Source organism: Coregonus clupeaformis, chromosome 3 (assembly GCF_020615455.1).
Source record: "Coregonus clupeaformis isolate EN_2021a chromosome 3, ASM2061545v1, whole genome shotgun sequence".
Taxonomy (NCBI): Eukaryota; Metazoa; Chordata; class Actinopteri; order Salmoniformes; family Salmonidae; genus Coregonus; species Coregonus clupeaformis.
This window is the reverse complement of record NC_059194.1, coordinates 9954453-9977487: the sequence shown is the minus strand read 5'-3', so window position 1 is coordinate 9977487 and position 23035 is coordinate 9954453. Positions and strand designations below refer to the sequence as shown.

Genomic DNA, 23035 nt, shown 5'->3' with positions numbered 1-23035 from the left:
CTTTCCTCCTTACTTTCCTCCCTACTCTCCTCCCTGCTTTCCTCCCTACTTTCCTCCCTACTTTCCTCCCTGCTTTCCTCCCTACTTTCCTCCCTACTCTCCTCCCTGCTTTCCTCCCTACTTTCCTCCCTGCTTTCCACCCTGCTTTCCTTCCTGCTTTCCTCCCTGCTTTCCTCCCTAATTTCCTCCCTACTTTCCTCTCTACTTTCCTCCCTGTCCACAACTTTTTAGATTGCTGGCATTGTAAAAAGAACAGAGGGAAGGTGGCATGAATAAGTAAGACAAGATAAGAGATGCACAGATTCATACACACACATAACCACACACACACACACACACACACACACACACACACACACACACATACAGTACACACACATAACCACATAGACAAACACACATAAAAACAGTACACACACGTATGCACTTTACATACAAACAAGCTCTACCATAGCTGTCAGCATAGATGATTCCACCCTCGGTCCCTTTTTGATGATGTAATATTGCATGATTTTTGATAAGCTTTATCCCAGATGGATCACTTTCCACAGATTTGGCACTGCCTCTCAGTAGGTAGTGTTTACAATACATTGGATTGTCTTTGTACCTTTCCAGCTTTGTAACTTTCCACTTAAAGTGCCTGCTGTCAGATATATCCCATCTCAAGCCTGGGTTGCTGTACGGTTAATGAGGTGTGTATCAGGGCTAGGTGCTATCAGGGATTACGCCAGGGTTTAGGTTCTGATAGCGTTAGTGAAACATGAGTCCCATGTTTCATGGGATTTCGCTTTTTTCTGCTCTCTCTCCCACCCGCTTCAATGTGACGCGATGTCCAGAGCTGCATGTGTGCCCTTAAGCAAGTACGTGCGTGTCCCGTATGTTTGTGTGTGTGTGTGTCCATCCCAAGGTGTGTGTATGCATGTCTTGTACTGTGTGTATCCATGCATGGGCATGTACAGTTGAAGTCGGAAGTTTACATACACTTAGGTTGGAGTCATTAAAACTCGTTTTTCAACCACTCCACACAAACTATAGTTTTGGCAAGTCGGTTAGGACATCTACTTTGTGCATGACACAAGTAATTTTTCCAACAATTGTTTACAGACAGATTATTTCACTTAGAATTCACTATATCACAATTCCAGTGGGTCAGAAGTTTACATACACTAAGTTGACTGTGCCTTTAAACAGCTTGGAAAATTCCAGAAAATGATGTCATGGCTTTAAAATATTCTGATAGGCTAATTGACATCATTTGAGTCAATTGTAGGTGTAACTGTGGATGCATTTCAAGGCCTACCTTCAAACTCAGTGCCTCTTTGCTTGACATCATGGGAAAATCAAAAGAAATCAGCCAAGACCTCAGAAAAAAATTGTAGACCTCCACAAGTCTGGTTCATCTTTGGGAGCAATTTCCAAACGCCTGAAGGTACCACATCCATCTGTACAAACAATAGTATGCAAGTATAAACATCATGGGACCACGCAGCCGTCATAAAGCTCAGGAAGGAGACGGGTTCTGTCTCCTAGAGATGAATGTACTTTGGTGCGAAAAGTGCAAATCAATTCCAGAACAACAGCAAAGGACCTTGTGAAGATGCTGGAGGAAACAGGTACAAAAGTACCTATATCGACATAACCTGAAAGGCCGCTCAGCAAGGAAGAAGTCACTGCTCCAAAACCGCCGTAAAAAAGCCAGACTACAGTTTGCAACTGCACATGGGGACAAAGATCGTACTTTTTGGAGAAATGTCCTCTGGTCTGATGAAACAAAAATAGAACTGTTTGGCCATAATGACCATCGTTATGTTTGGAGGAAAAAGGTGGATGCTTGCAAGCCGAAGAACACCATCCCAACCGTGAAGCACGGGGATGGCAGCATCATGCTGTGGGGGTGCTTTGCTGCAGGAGGGTCTGCTGCACTTCACAAAATAGATGGCATCATGAGGAAGGAAAATTATGTGGATATATTGAAACAACATCTCAAGACATCAGTCAGGAAGTTAAAGCTTGGTTGCAAATGGGTCTTCCAAATGAACAATGACCCCAAGCATACTTCCAAAGTTGTGGCAAAATGGCTTAAGGACAACAAAGTCAAGGTATTGGAGTGGCCATCACAAAGCCCTGACCTCAATCCTATAGAACATTTGTGGGCAGAACTGAAAAAGCATGTGCGAGCAAGGAGGCCTACAAACCTGACTCAGTTACACCAGCTCTGTCAGGAGGAATGGGCCAAAATTCACCCAACTTATTGTGGGAAGGTTGTGGAAGGCTACCTGAAACATTTGACCCAAGTTAAACAATTTAAAGGCAACGCTACCAAATACTAATTGAGTGTATGTAAACTTCTGACCCACTGGGAATGTGATGAAAGAAATAAAAGCTGAAATAAATCATTCTCTCTACTATTATTCTGACATTTCACATTCTTAAAATAAAGTGGTGATCCTAACTGACCTAAGACAGGGGATTTTTACTAGGATTAAATGTCAGGAATTGTGAAAAACTGAGTTGAAATGTATTTGGCTAAGGTGTATGTAAACTTCCGACTTCAACAGTACTTGCGTGGGTGTGTGTGTGTCCGTCCGGAGAGGGGGCATCTGGCAGCGAGCAGCAGCAGTATAACCCTGCTCTCTTTTATTAGAGAGCAGCGGGAAGAGGGGAAATGAAAAGGAAGGAGGAATGGAGGAGGGGAGGAATATGAGTCAGAGCAGCTTAGAGAGGGAGGTCAGTGACCTGAAAACACCTGCTCTGCATCCCAAATGCAGTAGTCCAGTACTTTTGAGGCTGTCCCTGGCAGATTTATATCACACATTGAATCTACTCTGTTGTTCGCAGTATATCCTTGCAATATGTCATAAATATATGTATTATGTTATTCGTATGCTTTCTGAGAACAGTAGCTCTGACCTTGACAATCTGTCCTGTTCCTAGTGGATTTATGACTGTGGAGACTCACGAGAATCTCATAAATATTTATTTTATATTTCTATTACATTTGTGTAGAGATAACTCTATCTTGCCATTAATCCATTCCTAGATATAACTTCTCTATTTCTAGGAGATCAGTGGAGGCTGCTGAGGGGAGGACGGCTCTTAATAATGGCTGGAACGGAGCAAATGGAATGGCATCAAACACATGGAAACCATGTTTGATGTATTTGATACCATTCCACCTATTCCACTCCAGCCATTACCACAAGCCCGTCCTCCCCAATTAAGGTGCCACCAGCCTCCTGTGATGGAGATATACTCAGCCTTATAATGTAATGCACACAAGAAAATCTATTTTTCTGTCAGGTTGTGTAGCTGTCGAGACTGTTAACACAATCTATTAAGTCATGATTACACATTACACTAGCCTCATGACAGAGATGTTACCATTCAACATCAGCATCATACCAACTACAGTAACATGTCTTCTAGACCAGAGCTCGCTTTAGCCTGGTCCCAGATGTGTGAGTGGTGTCTTGGCAACTCCTATGGTCATCGTCACGCTAAAGGAGTTTGCAAGACAGCACACACAAGTCTGGGACCAGGCTACTGTTGCTTTGGCCAACAATCTGTGGGTTCAGTGAGGTGATTCGTCCATTATGATCGATACGTATCATTCCAGGCCATAGAGCCTATTGATCAAGCTGTTAAGATGGGTAATGACTTGAAAAGTGCTCCAGCAGGACCACAGTAAAACACTGCTTTAAAAGCTGCATAAAGTCACCAAGGAAGTACTGTCCTATGTTGTCCATGTGTTCTCTCTGTATGTCTCATAAAGAGCATATAAAGATGCCATAGGGTGACATTTATAGTTGTGGTGTGTCGTCAATGTGTTTGTGTTACCTGACTATCCAACTGTGTCCCATATCTTTCCTCTCTCTCTCTCTCTCTCTCTCTCTCTCTCTCTCTCTCTCTCTCTCTCTCTCTCTCTCTCTCTCTCTCTCTCTCTCTCTCTCTCTCCTCCAGCCCTGTTTATTTCTCTCTTTCTTCCTCTCTCGCTCCCTCTCAAATTCCAATTCTAACATGCTTTGTTGGCATGAAACAAGCAGTGAATGTATTGGCCTTCAAGGAGTCAAAACCATGTAATATTTTGCAAAATTGCAAATCACAGAAGAAAGTTAATAAGATTCAAGGAAACTCTTAACACTTTTATTTAACAAACCTCTCTCTCTCTCCTATCTCTCTCTGTAGGTGATGTGGTGGACATTTACCAGCGGGAGTTTCTGGCCCTGAGAGAGCGTCTGCACTCTGCCGAGCAGGAGAACCTGAAGCGATCCAAGGAGCTCAACCTGGTGCTGGACGAGATCAAGAGGGCCATCGCCGAAAAGCAGGCCCTTAGGGACATCAATCGCACCTGGGCCAGCCTCTCTGGTAAGAGGACAAACTAATTAGAACCAGTCAGAACCAGAAAGAGTTAGTCAGAACCAGTCAAAATCAGTCAGCGCTAGTCAGAACCAGTCAGAACCAGTCCGAGGTAGTCAGAACCAATCAGAACCAGTCAGAACGAATCAGAATTAGTTGAGCGATTTTCCACCAATCAGTAACAATTTAAGTAACTGTATGTCTCAATCAATCAATCAATTATATTTATTTATAAAGCCCTTTTTACATCAGCAGATGTCACAAAGTGCTATACAGAAACCCAGCCTAAAACCCCAAACAGCAAGCAATGCAGATGTAGAAGCACGGTGGCTAGGAAAAACTCTCTAGAAAGGCAGAAACCGAGGAAGAAACCTAGAGAGGAACCAGGCTCTGAGAGGTGGCCAGTCCCCTTCTGGCTGTGCCGGGTGGAGATTATAACAGTACATGGCCATTAAGGCCAGATTTTCTCCAAGATGTTCAAACGTTCATAGATGACCAGCAGGGTCAAATAATAATCACAGTGGTTGTAGAGTTTGCAACAGGTCAGTACATCAGGAGGAAATGTCACTTGGCTTTTCATAGCCGGGCATTTAGAGGTTGAAATAGCAGGTGCGGTAGAGAGAGAGAGTTGAAAACAGCAGGTCTGGGACAAGGTAGCACGTCCGGTGAACAGGTCAGGGTTCCATAGCCGCAGGAAGAACAGTTGAAACTGGAGCAGCAGCACGACCAGGTGGACTGGGGACAGAAATGAGTCATCATACCAGGTAGTCCTGAGGCATGGTCCTAGGGCTCAGGTCCTCCGGGATGGGAGGGAGAGAGGGAGAGATGTACACATACATCTATAAGAACACAATACACAATTTAGACTATTGCTTAATTTTACAACTCTCTGTAAGGGTGGACTATCCACAATACATGGGTGAACGTTCCTAAAGTAAGACTAACCATTCTAAAAGGATGGGCTGCACTCTAAATGAACCCTTCTGTAATCAATAAGCAATGCTGGTCTGTACATTATATGAGTAGTTGTGTTTTAACTAATACATGAGAATGGTTTGCAATCAATACGTACAATCAATAGGTTCAGTCAGTCAGAAAGGATTAGGTTGAATTATATATGAATGGTATATCCAGTCAGTGATGTCAGAATGCAGAATGCTACTCCGATGTATATTAATGACCCCCTCAGTAGCATCCATTCTCTTTTTTAACCATAGCAATTATGACTTCTGACCTGTTCTTTTGATCCGCTTCCGACCTGTGTGTGTGTGTGTGTGTGTGGGTGTGTGTGTGTGCATGCTCCGCGTCTGTGCATGCATTCGTCCGTGTGTGTGTGTGATAGATGAGACCAAGCTGAAGCTGTGGAACGTGACAACCAGTAAGAATGTGCTCCAGTTGCCCAGTATCTTCCATCACCTGCCCCATCTCCTGGCCAAGGAGAGCAGCCTGCAGCCTGCTGTGCACGTGGGCCAGGGACGCACCGGGGGTCAGTACACACACACATGTTCATCCCCATCCTTTCTTGGTTTCACCTCTTCCCACCCTTCCTCTGACAACAGTACCAGTGTGCTCTGTCCAGCATTGGTTATTTTTCCCTTCAGCACCTCCCTCTCTGGCTCTCTGCCCCACTTTAGCCCAGTAAGACTTCTACCTCCCTGGAGAGATAGCCTCCTGACCCCCTCCCCCCCATAAACCTCCACTCCCCTGGAGAGGCCGTCCAAACTCTCCAGACAGTCAGCTAGACTCTCAGAGGGGCCAATAATTAATCTGGTGTGTGTGATTTATGTTTAGGCCACCAAACCCCATCTAAATGGATTACGCGGGCCAAGTCCATGAGGGTACCTCGTAGAGTGCTAGCCAGGACGTTACCATTAGCTCCCCTCTAGTAATTGGAGTACGTTTTATGGCCGTTATAAATGGAGAAGACAGCCACTAGGGTCTACTTATGTTAGCTCACAATGGGAGAGGAGGGGAGGGTGAGGAGCAGTACAGGGTTGTCGAATCAGCTGTTGCTGCACCAACACGGCTATTGACTTGGACTTCCTCCCTATGGGAATGGGAAGTTGGTAAAAATACCTGAATTGTAGTTTGGCCTTGACTATGTATTCTTCTCTTGCTTTTCATCACTCATTGCAGGGCATTGTTATTTTTCACTTGGATGTACAGAATGTGTTGACAACATTGTGCTATTGTGCTTGTAAGACCTTCCACTATTCTCCCATACCCCTACTCCCTCCAGCCCTTCTCTCATTTCTCTCTCTCCTGGTCTAGTTAGCTTTCTTTCTCACCTTCTCTTCTCCCCCCTCTCTTCTCAGCTTCTCTTCTCCCCCCTCTCTTCTCACCTTCTCTTCTCCCCCCTCTCTTCTCACCTTCTCTTCTTCCCCCTCTCTTCTCACCTTCTCTTATTCCCCCTCTCTTCAGAAAACAAGTGATTCTGTCTCTGTTGTGAAATATATACTGACTGGCTCATTCCACCCAAACTAGCACATCATTGGTTCCTTCCCTCCCTGTACTGACTGTGATTGGTTTGTGTGTGTGTCTGTCACAGTGTCGATCGTGATGGGCGTGCCCAGTGTGAAGAGGGAGGTCCACTCGTACCTGACGGACACCCTCAGCTCTCTGATGACAGAGCTCAGTGCGGCAGAGAAGGAGGACTGTGTCATCGTGGTCTTCATAGCTGAGGTGAGATAAAACCAGAGATGTTTGTGTCTGTTTGTGTTCTGCTCTGACGTCTCGACCCTCTGTAGTCCCTTCAGGAGCTTCTGAAGTGAACTCTGTTCGTGTGTGCATTCGTGCGTGTGAGTGTGTCTCCACATGTATTTGTATTTATTAACGATCCCCATTAGTTCCTGCCAAGGCAGCAGCTACTCTTCCTGGGGTCCAGCAAAAATAAGGTAGTTATACAATTTATAAAACATTACAATAAATTCACAACAGATTTCACAACACATTAAGTGTGTGCCCTCAGGCGCCTACTCTACTACCACATATCTACAACACAAAATCCATGTGTACTTGTGTGTATAGTGCGTATGTTATCATGTGTATGCATGTGTCTGTGTCTATGTTTGTGTTGCTTCACAGTCCCCGCTGTTCCATAAGGTGTTTTTTATCTGTTTTTTTTTATATCTAATTTTACTGCTTCCATGAGTTACTTCATGTGAAATAGAGTTCCATGTAGACTTGGGGACTGTGAAGAGACCTCTGGTGGCATGTCTTGTGGGGTATGCATGGGTGACCGAGCTGTGTGCCAGTAGTTCAAACAGACAGCTCGGTGCATTCAACATGTCAATACCTCTCACAAATACAAGTAGTGATGAAGTAAATCTCTCCTCCACTTTGAGCCAGTAGAGATTGACATGCATATTATTCATGTTAGCATATTATTCATGTCTGTGTACATCCAAGGGCCAGCCGTGCTGCCCTGTTCTGAGCCAATTGCAATTTTTCTAAGTCCCTCTTTGTGGCACTTGACCACACGGCTGAACAGTAGTCCAGGTGCGACAAAACTAGGGTCTGTTGGACCTGACTTGTTGATAGTGCTGTTAAGAAGGCAGAGCAGCGCTTTATTATGGACAGACTTCTCCCCTTCTTAGCTACTGTTGTATCAATATGTTTTGACCATGACAGTTTACAATCCAGGGTTACTTCAAGCAGTTTAGTCACCTCAACTTGCTCAATTTCCACATTTTTCATTACAAGATTTAGTTGAGGTTTAGGGTTTAGTGACTGATTTGTCCCAAATACAATGCTTTTAGTTTTTGAAATATTTAGGACTAACTTATTCCTTGCCACCCATTCTGAAACTAACTGCAGCTCTTTGTTAAGTGTTGCAGTCATTTCAGTCGCTGTAGGAGCTGACGTGTATAGTGTTGAGTCATCCGCATACATAGACACATTGGCTTTACTCAAAGCCAGTGGCACGTCATTAGTAAAGATTGAGAAAAGTAAGTGGCCTAGACAGCTGCCCTGGGGAATTCCTGATTCTACCTGGGTTATGTTGGAGAGGCTTCCATTAAAGAACACCCTCTGTGTTTTGTTAGACAGGTAACTCTTTATCCACAATATAGCAGGGTGTATAAAGCAATAACACAGAGAGTGTTTTTCCAGCAGCAGACTATGATCGATAATGTCAAAAGCCACACTGAAGTCTAACAAAACAGCCCCCACAATCTTTTATCATCAGCCAATCATCAGTAATTTGTGTAAATGCTATGCTTGTTGAATGTCCTTCCCTATAAGCGTGCTGAAAGTGAGTTGTCAATTTGTTTACTGTAAAATAGCATTGTATCTGGTCAAACACAATATTTTCCAAAAGTTTACTAAGGGTAGGTAACAGACTGATTGGTCGGCTATTTGAGCCAGTAATGGGGGCTTTACTATTCTTAGGTAGCGGAATGACTTTTGCTTCCCTTCAGGTCTGAGGACACACACTTTCCAGTATGCTTAGATTGAAGATATGGCAAATAGGAGTGGTAATATCGTCCGCTATTATCCTCAGTAATTTTCCATCCAAGTTGTCAGACCCCGGTGGCTTGTCATTGTTGATAGACAACAATAATTGTTTCACCTCTTCCACACTCACTTTACAGACCTCAAAATTACAATGCTTGTCTTTCATAATTTGGTCAGAAATACTTGGATGTGTAGTGTCAGCATTTGTTGCTGGCATGTCATGCCTAAGTTTGCTAATCTTGCCAATAAAACAATTGTTGAAGTAGTTGGCAATAGAAGTGGGTTTTGTGATGAGTGAGCCATCTGATTCAATGAATGATGGAGCTGAGTTTGCCTTTTTGACCAACATTTCATTTAAGGTGCTCCAAAGCTTGTCATTTGTCTTTGTTTCATAGTGTAGTTTCTTCTTCTTTTTATTCAGTTTAGTCACATGATTTTTCAATTTGCGGTACGTTTGCCAATCGGATGTGCAGCCAGACTTATTTGCCATTCCTTTTGCCTCATCCCTCTCAATCATAACATTTTTAGTAACTGAGATAAGCAATTTCATAAATGTGTCAAGTGCAGCGTCTGGTTGCTCCTCATTACACACCACGGACCAACAAATATTCTTTACATCAACAACATAGGAATCACTACAAAACTTACAGTGCCTTGCAAAAGTATTCATCCCCCTTGGCGTTTTTCCTATTTTGTTGCATTACAACCTGTAATTTAAATTGACTTTTCTAATTGGATTTCATGTAATGGACATACACAAAATAGTCCAAATTGGTGAAGTGAAATGAAAAAAACAACTTGTTTCAAAAAATTCTAAGAAATAAATAACGGAAAAGTGGTGTATTTACCCCCTTTGATATGAAGCCCCTAAATAAGATCTGGTGCAACCAATTACCTTCAGAAGTCATATAATTAGTTAAAGTCCACCTGTATGCAATCTAAGTGTCACATGATCTGTCACATCATGTTGGTTAGGACATCTAAGTAATTTTTCCAACAATTGTTTACAGACAGATTATTTCACTTATAATTCACTGTATCACAATTCCAGTGGGTCAGAAGTTTACATACACTAAGTTGACTGTGCCTTTAAACAGCTTGGAAAATTCCAGAAAATGATGTCATGGCTTTAGAAGCTTCTGATAGGCTAATTGACATCATTTGAGTCAATTGGAGGTGTATCTGTGGATGTATTTCAAGGCATACCTTCAAACTCAGTGCCTCTTTGCTTGACATCATGGGAACATCAAAAGAAATCAGTCAAGAACTCAGAACCTCCACAAGTCTGGTTCATCCTTGGGAGCAATTTCCAAACGCCTGAAGGTACCACGTTCATCTGTACAAACAATAGTATGCAAGTATAAACACCATGGGACCACGCAGCCGTCAAACCGCTCAGCCTGTTTTGAAAGGCCCCAGACTCTGCAACACCACTAAGCAAGCGGCACCATGAAGACCAAGGAGCTCTCCAAACAGGTCAGGGACAAAGTTGTGGAGAGGTACAGATCAGGGTTGGGTTATAAAAAAATATCTGAAACTTTGAACATCCCACGGAGCATCATTAAATCCATTATTAAAAAATGGAAAGAATATGGCACCACAACAAACCTGCCAAGAGTGGGCCGCCCACCAAAACTCACGGACCAGGCAAGGAGGGCATTAATCAGAGAGGCAACAAAGACACCAAAGATAACCCTGAAGGAGCTGCAAAGCTCCACAGCGGAGATTGGAGTATCTGTTCATAGGACCACTTTAAGCCGTACACTCCACAGAGCTGGGCTTTATGTAAGAGTTGCCAGAAAAAATAAGCAAAAGGCATGTGGGAGACTCCCCAAACATATGGAAGAAGGTTCTCTGGTCAAATGAGACTAAAATTGAGCTTTTTGGCCATCAAGGAAAGCGCTATGTCTGGCGCAAACCCAACACCTCTCATCACACAGAGAACATGTTTTTATCAGTAGGGACTGGGAAACTGGTCAGAATTGAAGAAATGATGGATGGCGCTAAATACAGGGAAATTATTGAGGGAAAACTGTTTCAGTCTTCCAGAGATTTGAGACTGGGACGGAGGTTCACCTTCCAGCAGGACAATGACCCTAAGCATACTGCTAAAGCAACACTCCAGTGGTTTAAGGGGAAACATTTAAATGTCTTGGAATGGCCTAGTCAAAGCCCAGACCTCAATCCAATTGAGAATCTGTGGTATGACTTAAAGATTGCTGTACACTAGCGGAACCCATCCAACTTGAAGGAGCTGGAGCAGTTTTGCCTTGAAGAATGGGCAAAATTCCCAGTGGCTAGATGTGCCAAGCTTATAGAGACATACCCCAAGAGACTCAAATCAAATCAAATCACATTTTATTTGTCACATACATGTGTTTAGCAGATGTTATAGCGGGTGTAGCGAAATGCTTGTGCTTCTAGCTCCGACAGTGCAGTAATATCTAACAAGTAATATCTAACAATTTCACAACATATACCCAATACACACAAAACTAGTAAGGAATGGGATTTAAGAATATATACATATATGGACAAGCAATGACAGAGCGGCATGGACTAAGATACAGTAGAATATTATAGAATAGAATGCAGTATATACATATGAGGTGAGTAGTGCAAGATATGTAAACATTATTAAAGTGACTAGAGTTCAATTTCTTAGTGGCCAGTGAATTCAATTGGCAGCAGCAGCCTCTAATGTGCTAGTGATGGCAATTTAACAGTCTGATGGCCTTGAGATAGAAGCTGTTTTTCATTCTCTCAGTCCCAGCTTTGATGTAGCTTTACTGACCTCGCCTTCTGGATGATAGCGGGGTGAACAGGCAATGGCTCGGGTGGTTGATGTCCTTGAATAAATGTTTGGCCTTCCTGTGACATCGGGTGCTGTATGTGTCTTGGAGGGCGGGTAGTTTGCCCCCGGTAATGCGTTCGGCAGACTGCACCACCCTCTGGAGAGCCCTGCGGTTGTGGGCGGTGCAGTTGCCGTACCAGCCTGTGATACAGCCCGACAAGCTTTCCACCTTCTCCACTGCAGTCCCGTCGATGTGGATAGAGGGGTGCACCCTCTGCTGTTTCCTGAAGTCCACGATCATCTCCTTTGTTTTGTTAATGTTGAGTGAGAGGTCTCATCATTGTTGGTAATCAAGCCTACGACTGTTGTGTCGTCTGAAAACTTGATGATTGAGTTGGAGGTGTGCTTGGCCACGCAGTCATGGGTGAACAGAGAATACAGGAGGGGGCTGAGCACGCACCATTGTGGGGCCCCAGTGTTGAGGGTCAGCGAAATGGAGATGTTGTTTCCTACCTTCACCACCTGGGGACGGCCCGTCAGGAAGTTCAGGACCCAGTTACACATGGCGGGGTTCAGACCCAGGGCCTCAAGCTTAATGATGAGCTTGGAGGGTACTATGGTGTTGAATGCTGAGCTATAGTCAATGAACAGAATTCTTACATAGGTATTCCTCTTGTCCAGATGGGATAGGGCAGTGTGCCGTGTGATGGCGATTGCATCGTCTGTGGATCTATTGGGGCGGTATGCAAATTGGAGTGGGTCTAGGGTGACAGGTAAGGTAGAGGTGATATGATCCTTGACTAGTCTCTCAAAGCACTTCATGATGACAGAGGTGAGTGCTACAGGGCGATAGTCATTTAGTTCAGTAACCTTTGCTTTCTTGGGTACAGGATCAATGGTGGCCATCTTGGAACAGCAGACTGGGAAAGGGAGAGTGTCACGATCGTCGTAAGAACCGGACCAAGGCGCAGCGTGATATGCGTACATCTTTTAATGAGTACTTTTCAACAAATTAACAAAACAACAAAACGATACGTGAAGTCCTAAGGTTAACAAAACACAAACCTCTCCGGAACAAGATCCCACAAATGACAAGTGCAAAACAGGCTGCCTAAGTATGGTTCCCAATCAGAGACAACAAGCCACAGCTGTCTCTGATTGGGAACCACCTAACCAACATAGAAATAAACGATCTAGAAAAAAACACATAGAAAACAAAACATAGACACTACACACCCTGGCTCAACATTTAAGAGTCCCCAGAGCCAGGGCGTGACAGTACTCCCCAAGGCGCGGACTGCGACCGCGCCACACAAACTCAAGAGGGCAGGGGCTGGGTGGGTATTCCGCCTCGGAGGCGGATCCGGCTCCGGGCGTGACCACCACTCTCTCGCTACCCCCCCCGTAGCGCCCCTGGTCTGGTCTGGCCCCGCTGGCCGGAGCAGGACTGGACACCGGTGGAGCGGATTGCTCAGGCTCCGGTGGAACAGGCACGGGCTGTGCCGGACTGACGACGCGCACCACTGGCTTGGTGCGGGGAGCAGGAACGGGCCGGACCGGGCTGACGACGCGCACCACTGGCTTGGTGCGGGGAGCAGGAACGGGCCGGGCCGGGCTGGCGCGCGCACCACAGGCTTGGTGCGGGGGAGCAGGAACGGGCCGGACCGGGCTGGCGACGCGCACCACTGGCTTGGTGCGGGGAGCAGGAACGGGCCGGACCGGGGCTGGCGACGCCACCACTGGCTTGGTGCGGGAGCAGAACGGGCCGGACCGGTCTGGCGACGCGCACCACTGGCTTGGTGCGGGGAGCAGAACGGGCCGGACCGGGCTGACGACACGCACCACTGGCTTGGTGCGGGGAGCAGGAACGGGCCGGACCGGGCTGGCGACGCGCACCACTGGCTTGGTGCAGGGAGCAGGAACGGGCCGGGCCGGGCTGGCGACACGCACCACAGGCTTGGTGCGAGGGACAGGAACAGGCCGGACCGTACTGGGAACACACACCACTGGCCTTGTGCGGGGATCAGGAACGGGCCGGACCGGACTGGTAACACACCCCAGTACCTCTCGCCGTGCCTCTACACTCTCCTTCCCCCTAATGACCAATGGCCCCCGTAACCTGGTGGCCTCCTCTCCTAGTCCACAAACTCGCCCTGTAGCTGCCTCCAGCAGCCCCGTCATCCATGCCGTGTGCCCCCCCCAAAACATTTCTTGGGGTTGCCTCTCGCCTGTCCGACGACGACCCGGTTGGCGCCGCTTCTCCTCTCCTGCCTGGGCATCCTCCCTCATCGCCCTCCGGTAGCGGACGGCCTCCTCCTCGGTGATCTTCCCCCAACCGAGGAGGACATCCACTAGAGTAACCTCCTGTTCCTTACCCGGCGTTTGTTCCTGAACACGCTGCTTGGTCCTGTTTTGGTGGGATCTTCTGTCACGATCGTCGTAAGAACCGGACCAAGGCGCAGCGTGATATGCGTACATCTTTTAATGAGTACTTTTCAACAATTAACAAAACAACAAAACGATACGTGAAGTCCTAAGGTTAACAAAACACAAACCTCTCCGGAACAAGATCCCACAAATGACAAGTGCAAAACAGGCTGCCTAAGTATGGTTCCCAATCAGAGACAACAAGCCACAGCTGTCTCTGATTGGGAACCACCCTGGCCAACATAGAAATAAACGATCTAGAAAGAAACACATAGAAAACAAAACATAGACACTACACACCCTGGCTCAACATTTAAGAGTCCCCAGAGCCAGGGCGTGACAGAGAGATTGAATATGTCCATAAACACACCAGCCAGCTGGTCTGCGCATGCTCTGAGGATGCGGCTAGGGATGCCGTCTGGGCCGGCAGCCTTGCGAGGGTTAACATGCTTAAATGTCTTAATCACGTCGGCCATGGAGAAGGAGAGGCCACAGTCCTTGGTAGTGGGCCTCGTCAGTGGCACTGTGTTATCCTCAAAGCAGGCGAAGAAGGTGTTCAGCTTGTCTGGAAGCGAGTCGTCGGTGTCGGCGACGTGGCTGGTTTTCCTTTTATAGTCCGTGATTGTCTGTAGACCCTGCCACATATGTCTCGTGTCTGAGCCGTTGAATTGCGACTCCACTTTGTCTCTATACTGATGTTTTACCAGTTTAATTGCCTTGCGGAGTGAGTAGCTACACTGTTTCTATTCTGCCATATTCCCAGTCACCTTGCCATGGTTGAATGCGGTGGTTCGCACTTTCAGATTTGCGCGAATGCTGCCATCTATCCACGGTTTCTGGTTAGGGTAGGTTTTAATAGTCACAGTGGGCACATTATCACCTATACACTTCCTGATAAACTCAGTGACCGTTTCAGTGTATACGTCTAAATTATTTTCAGAAGTTACCCGGAACATATCCCAGTCCGCGTTATCAAAACAATCTTGAAGCGTGGATTCCGATTGGTCAGACCAGCGTTGAATAGTCCTTAGCACGGGTACTTCCTGTTTGAGTTTCTGCCTATAGGAAGGGAGAAGCAAAATGGAGTCGTGGTCAGATTTGCCGAAAGGAGGGCCGGGGAGGGCCTTATAACCATCCCGGAAGTTTGAATAGCAATGGTCAAAGATTTTAGCAGCGCGAGTACAACAGTCGATATGTTGATAGAACTTCGGCAGCCTTGTCCTCAAATTTGCTTTGTTAAAATCCCCGGCGACAATAAATGCAGCCTCAAGATATGTGGTTTCCAGTTTGCATAAGGTCCAGTGAAGTTCTTTGAGGGCCATCGTGGTATCGACCTGAGGGGGGATATACACGGCCATGACTATAACCGAAGAAAATGATCTTGGGTGATAATACGGTCGGCATTTGATTGTGAGATATTCTAGGTCGGGTGAACAGAAGGACTCGAGTTCCTCTATGTTACTACAATTACACCATGAGTCGTTAATCATGAAACACACACCTCCGCCCTTCTGCTTCCCGGAGAGATATTTATTCCTGTCTGCGCGATGAACTGAGAACCCATCTGGCTGGACCGATTCCGACAGAATATCCCAAGAGAGCCATGTTTCCGTGAAACAGAGGATGTTACAGGTCTTGATGTCTCTCTGGAAGGAAATCCTTGCCCGTAGTTCGTCGAGCTTGTTAACCAAAGACTGAACATTAGCGAGTAAAATACTTGGAAGCGGTGGGTGGTGTGCGCGCCTCCTAAGTCGAACCAGCAGGCCGCTCCGAGTGCCTCGCCTCCGCCGGCGATGTTTTGGGTCAGCCGCTGGAATCAGTTCAGTTGCCCTTTGGAGAGCAAACAAAGTATCTGCTTCGGGAAAGTCGTATTCCTGGTCATAATGCTGGTGAGCTACCACCGCTCTGATATCAAATACTGATATCCGGCTGTATGTAATGATGCAAAACACTTTCTGAGCTAATAATGTAAAAAATAATACATAAAGAAACAAAATACTGCAAAGTTTCCTAAGAGCTAGTCGCGAGGCCGCCATCTTGGTCGGCGCCTTTTGCAGCTGTAATTGCTGCAAAAGGTGGCTCTACAAAGTATTGACTTTGGGGGGGGTGGTGAATAGTTATGTACGCTCAAGTTTTCTGTTTTCTTGTCTTATTTCTTGTTTGATTCACAATATAAAATATTTTGCATCTTCAAAGTGGTAGGCATGTTGTGTTAATCAAATGATACAAACCCACAAAAAATATATTTTAATTCCAGGTTGTAAGGCAACAAAATAGGAAAAATGCCAAGGGGGGTGAATACTTTCGCAAGCCACTGTATTGTATGACCTCCTATACACTGTGTTAGGCCCAGCCGTTGGAACCTTGGTTTTCCTAGATATGGCGACTATATTGTGATCACTACATCCGATGGATTTGGATACTGCTTTAAAGCAAATTTATGCAGCATTAGTAAAGATGTGGTCAATACATGTTGATGACTTAATTCCTGTGCTGTTTGTAACTACCCTGGTAGGTTGACTGATAACCTGAACCAGGTTGCAGGCACTAGTTACAGTTTGAAGCTATCTCTTGAGTTGGCAGCCTGATGAAAGCAAATATTTAAATCACCCAGAAAATATACCTCTCTGTTGATATCACATACATTATCAAGCATTTCACACATGTTATCCAGATACTGACTGTTAGCACTTGGTGGTCTATAGCAGCTTCCCAAAAGAATGGGCTTTAGGTGAGGCAGATGAACCTGTAGCCAAATTACTTCAACAGTATTTAACATGAGATCCTCTCTAAGCTTTACAGGAATGTGGTTCTGAATATAAATGGCCACACCTCCACCTTTGGCATTTCTGTATTTTCTGTAGCTCTAATAACCATGTATCATCAAAGGTGTTATCTAAGTGAGTTTCAGAGATTGTCAGAATATGAATGTCATCCGTTACCAGCAAATTATTGATTTCATGAACCTTGTTTCTTAAGCTACAAATGTTAAGGTGGGCTATTTTTAGCACTTTTCTGGGATGCTTGATGGTTTTTATTGCTTTACTGGGAAACTTAGCAGAGGTAGACATGCTCATGTTATTTATGTTAGTGCAGGGTGAGCTGCACACAGTGGACTTCCTAGTAGGGCACACCGCCTCAGTGATAACAGTATTACTCTGGTTCATAGGCACATGATTACTGCATGCAATAGCTGTGGGATCAGCAGAGGCATTCAGGGCAGTAAGAGGGACATACATTAGGTTACTTACATTGTGTCTTCCAATGCCCTGGGATTATGTACATTTGCTGAAGCATTATGACAACTCAGCGATACAATGGTAGGGATTAAATTAGCTGGGCTTGGGTCATTGATAAGTAATTGTCTCAACACAGCCTTATAATGCAGTGAAAGGATGCAGGAACACAAATTATTTTGGTGGATCCCATCCTCCTTATAATACAAGCTTTGTTTCCAGAAGGTATCAAAATTGTCAATGAATGTTACACTCACAGAGCTGCAATCATCTTGTAGCCAGTTATGGAGGGCTAAAAGTCTGCTGAACTGTTCAATGCCATGATTTAGGGAGGGCAGAGGGCCAGATATTATGGGGCGTTTGTTGGTGTCAAGTAGTGACCCAATCAGTTCTTTAAAATCCATCTTCAGCTGTTCTCATCTGCCCTTCATAATGTCATTGAATCCCACGTGAACTATGATAGACTCAATTTCCTGATGCTGGTTTAAAATGTTTGGGAGTAGCTTATTGATGTCCTGTAAAGTTTTTGCTCCAGGGACTGAGACATTTCTCCCCATTGAACTGCCCAATACAATGGCCAGAGAAAGGAATTGAGAAATCTACCCATTCCCACCCCATTTCCGTGTGTGCGTGGATGTTTGCCTGCATGTGCACTCGCTCATGTGTGTGTCTGTATCTATGTATAAAGGTCAGGGATCTGAAGAGCTAATGAGTGACGGTACCCGAGGCTACTGACACTAGCACACACACATCCCCTCTTGATCCCTGAATAGCCTAGACACTAACCATCGCTAACTCCAATAACCCTAAAGCTATCATTCCCATATGACAGATGCTAAGCTAATTAGCGATAGTGAACAGGCTAGCCTCACAGATAGGCCTATGTGTTTTCACTGGAGCTCATTGTGAAGAAACCCTAATCATGTAAAAGGGTTGTTTAAGTCCAAAGGACACATTACTGTGGTCCTCTGTAGCTCAATTGGTAGAGCATGGTGCTTGTAACGCCAGGTTAGTGGGTTCGATCCCCGGAACCACCCATACGTAAAAATGTATGCACACATGACTGTAAGTCGCTTTGGATAAAAGCGTCTGCTAAATGGCATATTATTATTATATTATTATTACTAGAAGGAGCCCTGTGGTGATGGATGTGTGTGTCAAATCAAATCAAATCAAACTTTATTTGTCACATGTGCCGAATGCAACAAGTGTAGACCTTACCGTGAAATGCTTACTTACAAGCCCTTAACCAACAATGCAGTTCAAGAAAGAGTTAAGAAAATGTGTGCAGGGGTACAGAACGCCGAGGTAATTTCTACATGTAGGTAGGGGTAAAGTGACTATACATAGATAATAGACAGCGGGTAGCAGCAGTGTAAAAACTAATGGGGGTGGGGGGTCAATATAAATAGTCAGAATGGCCATTTGATTAATAGTTCAGCACTAACTTTAAGCATCAGTTGTCAGAGCACCTTACTGATCACTGCACCTGTACACAGCCCATATGAAATTAGCCCACCCAACTACCTCATCCCTATATTGTTATTTATTTTGCTCTTTTGCACCCCAGTATCTCTATTTGCACATAATCTCTTGCACATCTAGCATTCCAGTGTTAATACTATTGTAATTATTTTGCACTATAGCCTATTTATTGCCTTACCTCCATAACTTGCTACATTTGCACACACTGTATATATATTTTCTGTTGTATTTTTGACTTTATGTTTTTTTACCCCATATGTAACTCTGTGTTGTTTTTATCGCACTGCTTTGCTTTATCTTGGCCAGGTCGCAGTTGTAAATGAGAACTTGTTCTCAACTGGCTTACCTGGTTAAATAAAGGTGAAATAAAAAAATAAAAAAGTCTTATGGCTTGGCGGTAGCTATTAAGGAGCCTTTTGGTCCTAGACTTGGCGCTCCGGTACCGCTTGCCGTGCGGTAGCAGAGAGAACAGTCTATGACTTGGATGATGGGAGTCTTTGACTACTTTTTGGGCTTTCCTCTGACACCGCCTAGTACATAGGTCCTGGATGGCAGGAAGCTTGGCCCCAGTGTTGTCCTGGGCCATACGCACTACTCTCTGTAGCGCCTTATGGTCAGATGCCGAGCAGTTGCCATACCAAGCGGTGATGCAACAGGTCAGGATACTCTCGATGGTGCAGCTGTATAACTTTTTGAGGATCTGGCCAAATATTTTTAGTCTACTGAGGGGGAAAAGGTGTTGTTGTGCCCTCTTCACGACTGTCTTATTTTGTTTTGACCATGTTGTTCGTTGGTGATGTGGACACCAAGGAACTTGAAACTCTCGACCCGCTCCGCTACAGCCCCATTGATGTTAATGGGGGCCTGTTCGGCCCGCTTTTTCCTGTAGTCCACGATCAGCTCCTTTGTCTTGCTCACATTGAGGGAGAGGTTGTTGTCCTGACACCACACTGCCAGGTCTCTGACCTCCTCCCTATAGGCTGTCTCATCGTTGTCGGTGATCAGGCCTACCACTGTTGTGTCGTCAGCAAACTTAATGATGGTTTTGGAGTCATGTTTGGCCACGCAGTCGAAGGTGAACAGGGAGTACAGGAGGGGACTAAGCACGCACCCCTGAGGGGCCCCAGTGTTGAGGATCAGCGTGGCAGACGTGTTGTTGCCTACCCTTACCACCTGGGGGCGGCACGTCAGGAAGTCCAGGATCCAGTTGCAGAGGGAGGTGTTTAGTCCCAGGGTCCATAGCTTAGTGATGAGCTTTGTGGGCACTATGGTGTTGAACGCTGAGCTGTAGTCAATAAACAGCATTCTCACATAGGTGTTCCTTTTGTCCAGGTGGGAAAGGGCAGTGTGGTGTGTGATTGAGATTGTGTCATCTGTGGATCTGTTGTGGCGGTATGCGAATTGGAGTGGGTCTAGGGTATCTGGGATGATGCTATTGATATGAGCCATGACAAGCCTTTCAAAGCACTTCATGGCTACCGACGTGAGTGCTACATGTTTGTGAATGTGTGTGTGTGTGTGTGTGTGTGTGTGTACGCACGTGTGTGTGCCCTTCCCAGTGTATTGCTCTCCCCTGCTGTCAGTGTGTGACCATAGGAATATTCAAAGCAGTTGCATTTGCTAAGCTACGGTAATAAAGCACAGAACTAAACAAATATAATGCATACCATTTTGCTCCATTGTCTTGTGGTGGGTTAGTTGAACTAGCTGACTACATGTTGCAACACAGGACTAGAAAAATAGTTTAATGGATGAGTTGGGCTACTACGGTATGGCCTTGGTCCTCTGGTTAGCTAGTACTTACATCACTGTACTAGATATGATTCTACTTGACTGTTGCACATTATAAACTGGGTTGTTCGAGCCCTGAATGCAGATGGGCTGAAAGCCATGGTACAGTATATCAGACCGTATACCACAGGGTATGACACAAAATTAATTAGTAACCAGTGTATAGTAGCAATAAGGCACAATAAGGTTTGTGGTATATGGCCAATATACCACGGCTGTATCCAGGCTGTATACCACACCCCCTCGGGCTTTATTGCTTAATTATACAACGGGTGGTTTGGAATTCCCATTGTTAGAGTCTATCCTGCCTATTATATACTAGACAAGATACACATGGCCACATTCATAAAAAGTGCCATCGTTTACGTCAATACCTAACAACGCATTACTACTACTTCTACTACTACTACTACTACAGATCTACTGTCTCATCTGCCCAGCCATGCAATTTATTAACTTGATCTCCACTGTAAAAAGCATCCTGACATTATCTCCGACATTTGCAACATTGTTTCAATATTGAAATTCGATCTCCAGCTGTCCCATAGTAATGAACGTCTCGGGAGTTGGGACGAGACAGACAGGCAGCTTTTTTCAGCTAGTCGAAATCATTAATCAGCATAATTTGTATGGATATATACAAACAAATATCAATAGAAAAACAGTTAAAACTAAACGAAATGCAGCTAGTTTGCTGTCTTTCCAGCGTCAGTCGGAAGTGATTGTGTTAGCTGGATAGTTGGCTAGCTAGCAAGAGGGGTAAGAGCCTCCATTGCAACCATTTTTGTTTACCATAGCAACCTGCAAAGTCCTGGAACTATCAACCAGGCTTGGGTAGTTTTGCTTTACATTGCAGTCAATACAAATAGAACTAACGACCAGAGAATGCCTTACATTGCATCTGACAACCAGTGTTAGTGAATGTAGCATCACATTTTGTTGAAAAATTGATGGTTTGGGAAATAATCTTGCATTTTAATGCTGGTAACTCGTTATATAAAAGCAATAATACACTCGAGTTCATGTGTTATAAGATTTTTATCATGCAGATCCACTGCATGGCTGCATGGTCACCAATTGAATGTCTCAGAGCTGAGGAAGGGGGGTCTGCTGTTGTAGAGAGCCAGCCTCTTGGAGAGATTAAAACAGTCAGGTGTTCCTGCTTTTTTCCCTTTCTATGTCTTCTTCTTCTTCTTCTTCTTCTTCTTCTTCTTCTTCTTCTTCTTCTTCTTCTTCTTCTTCTTCTTCTTCTTCTTCTTCTTCTTCTCTTTCTCTCACTTCTCCTCTTCTTTCCCTAGACCTTGCTTTGTCTTTGACATGGGAGATGAAGTAATGCTTAAACAAATCCCTACCTCCATCCCTCTATTCCTCTCTCGGCCGGTTAATTTGGGGCGCAGAGGATGCGGTCAAAGTGATCCCAGGTGTTTCCTGTTGGCCATCTGATCTCTTGCTCCTCTCTATCCACTTCCGATGCTCCCTCCATCCTTCCCTCCACCCGTAAACCTTTCAGGATGGAGATTCATAGTCAGGGAATTTGGAATCATTTGTTGTTTAATGACCAATACATTTCCGATACATTTTTAGAGTTGGTCCTTCAGAAGGGCATGACTAGGCAAGGCAACAGCCAAAGAAAGATGGCATAAGCTGTTAGTTATACAATATTAGTTGGTATTGCGTCATGTTACTGTGCATTACTTTGCTGAAGCATACCCTCTTGAACAAGCATACCCTCTTGAACAAGCATACCCTCTTGAACAAGCATACCCTCTTGAACAAGCACAAGATCTATATGGAAGTAGTCAAGCAGAAGTAGTCCCGGCTCAAACATTTGGTTTTATTCGGGGGGTTTTCTCATGTTTTGCAGACGGACCAACAGTACGCCAACAGCGTGGCTGACAACCTCAAGCGCCTGTAAGTACCGTGACATGATGGGATGCTGTTTCCATGGAGACCCGTCTATTTGGGCTTCCATCACACACACACACACACACACACACACACACACACACACACACACACACACACACACACACACACACACACACACCTACAAATAAGCAACCTAAATAGAATTCACAACCACAAAGGACTCAACAACAGGGAAACAGGTCTCCTTGGGAATGCCTTTCTGTTGTAACACTGTTCCTATCTGTTTACCCTAAGGGCTGTAGTATAAATCTGAGTGCCTTCACAATCCATGGGGGTTCTCCTACTTTACTTTGACTCCACAATGCTTGAGGCACTTGTTTGCTCTACATTGGAACTATGTGGATATAGGAAATGTTAATATACAGTGAAATATTTAGTCAGACTATTAATGTTTTCACGTGTGAGTGAGAATATGTACTTTCTAAACTTAATGATAGTGTGTATTCAAAATGTTAAAATACCAAATATTTTTCTTATAAAATAGTGATGTGAATAATATAAAATACTGGCTGATAAGTAATCATATTTGCATTCACTCCAGCACTAGAGAGGAAATGAACAA

At 44.9% G+C, this 23035-nt stretch overlaps 1 protein-coding gene across 1 annotated transcript in view; it reads left to right on the top strand.

The window, feature by feature from the left end:
• Positions 1-4166: 4166 nt before the first annotated feature.
• The window catches only part of LOC121541640 (alpha-1,3-mannosyl-glycoprotein 4-beta-N-acetylglucosaminyltransferase B-like), a gene marked incomplete at its 5' end in the record, with an annotated part of 86422 nt that continues 67553 nt past the window's right edge, over positions 4167-23035 (top strand). Inside the window, 4 exons of the mRNA XM_041850807.2 lie at positions 4167-4365; positions 5699-5842; positions 6905-7038; positions 22409-22455. Of these exons, the coding sequence (XP_041706741.2) occupies positions 4167-4365; positions 5699-5842; positions 6905-7038; positions 22409-22455 (524 nt within the window). The remainder of the gene's footprint in view (positions 4366-5698; positions 5843-6904; positions 7039-22408; positions 22456-23035) is intronic.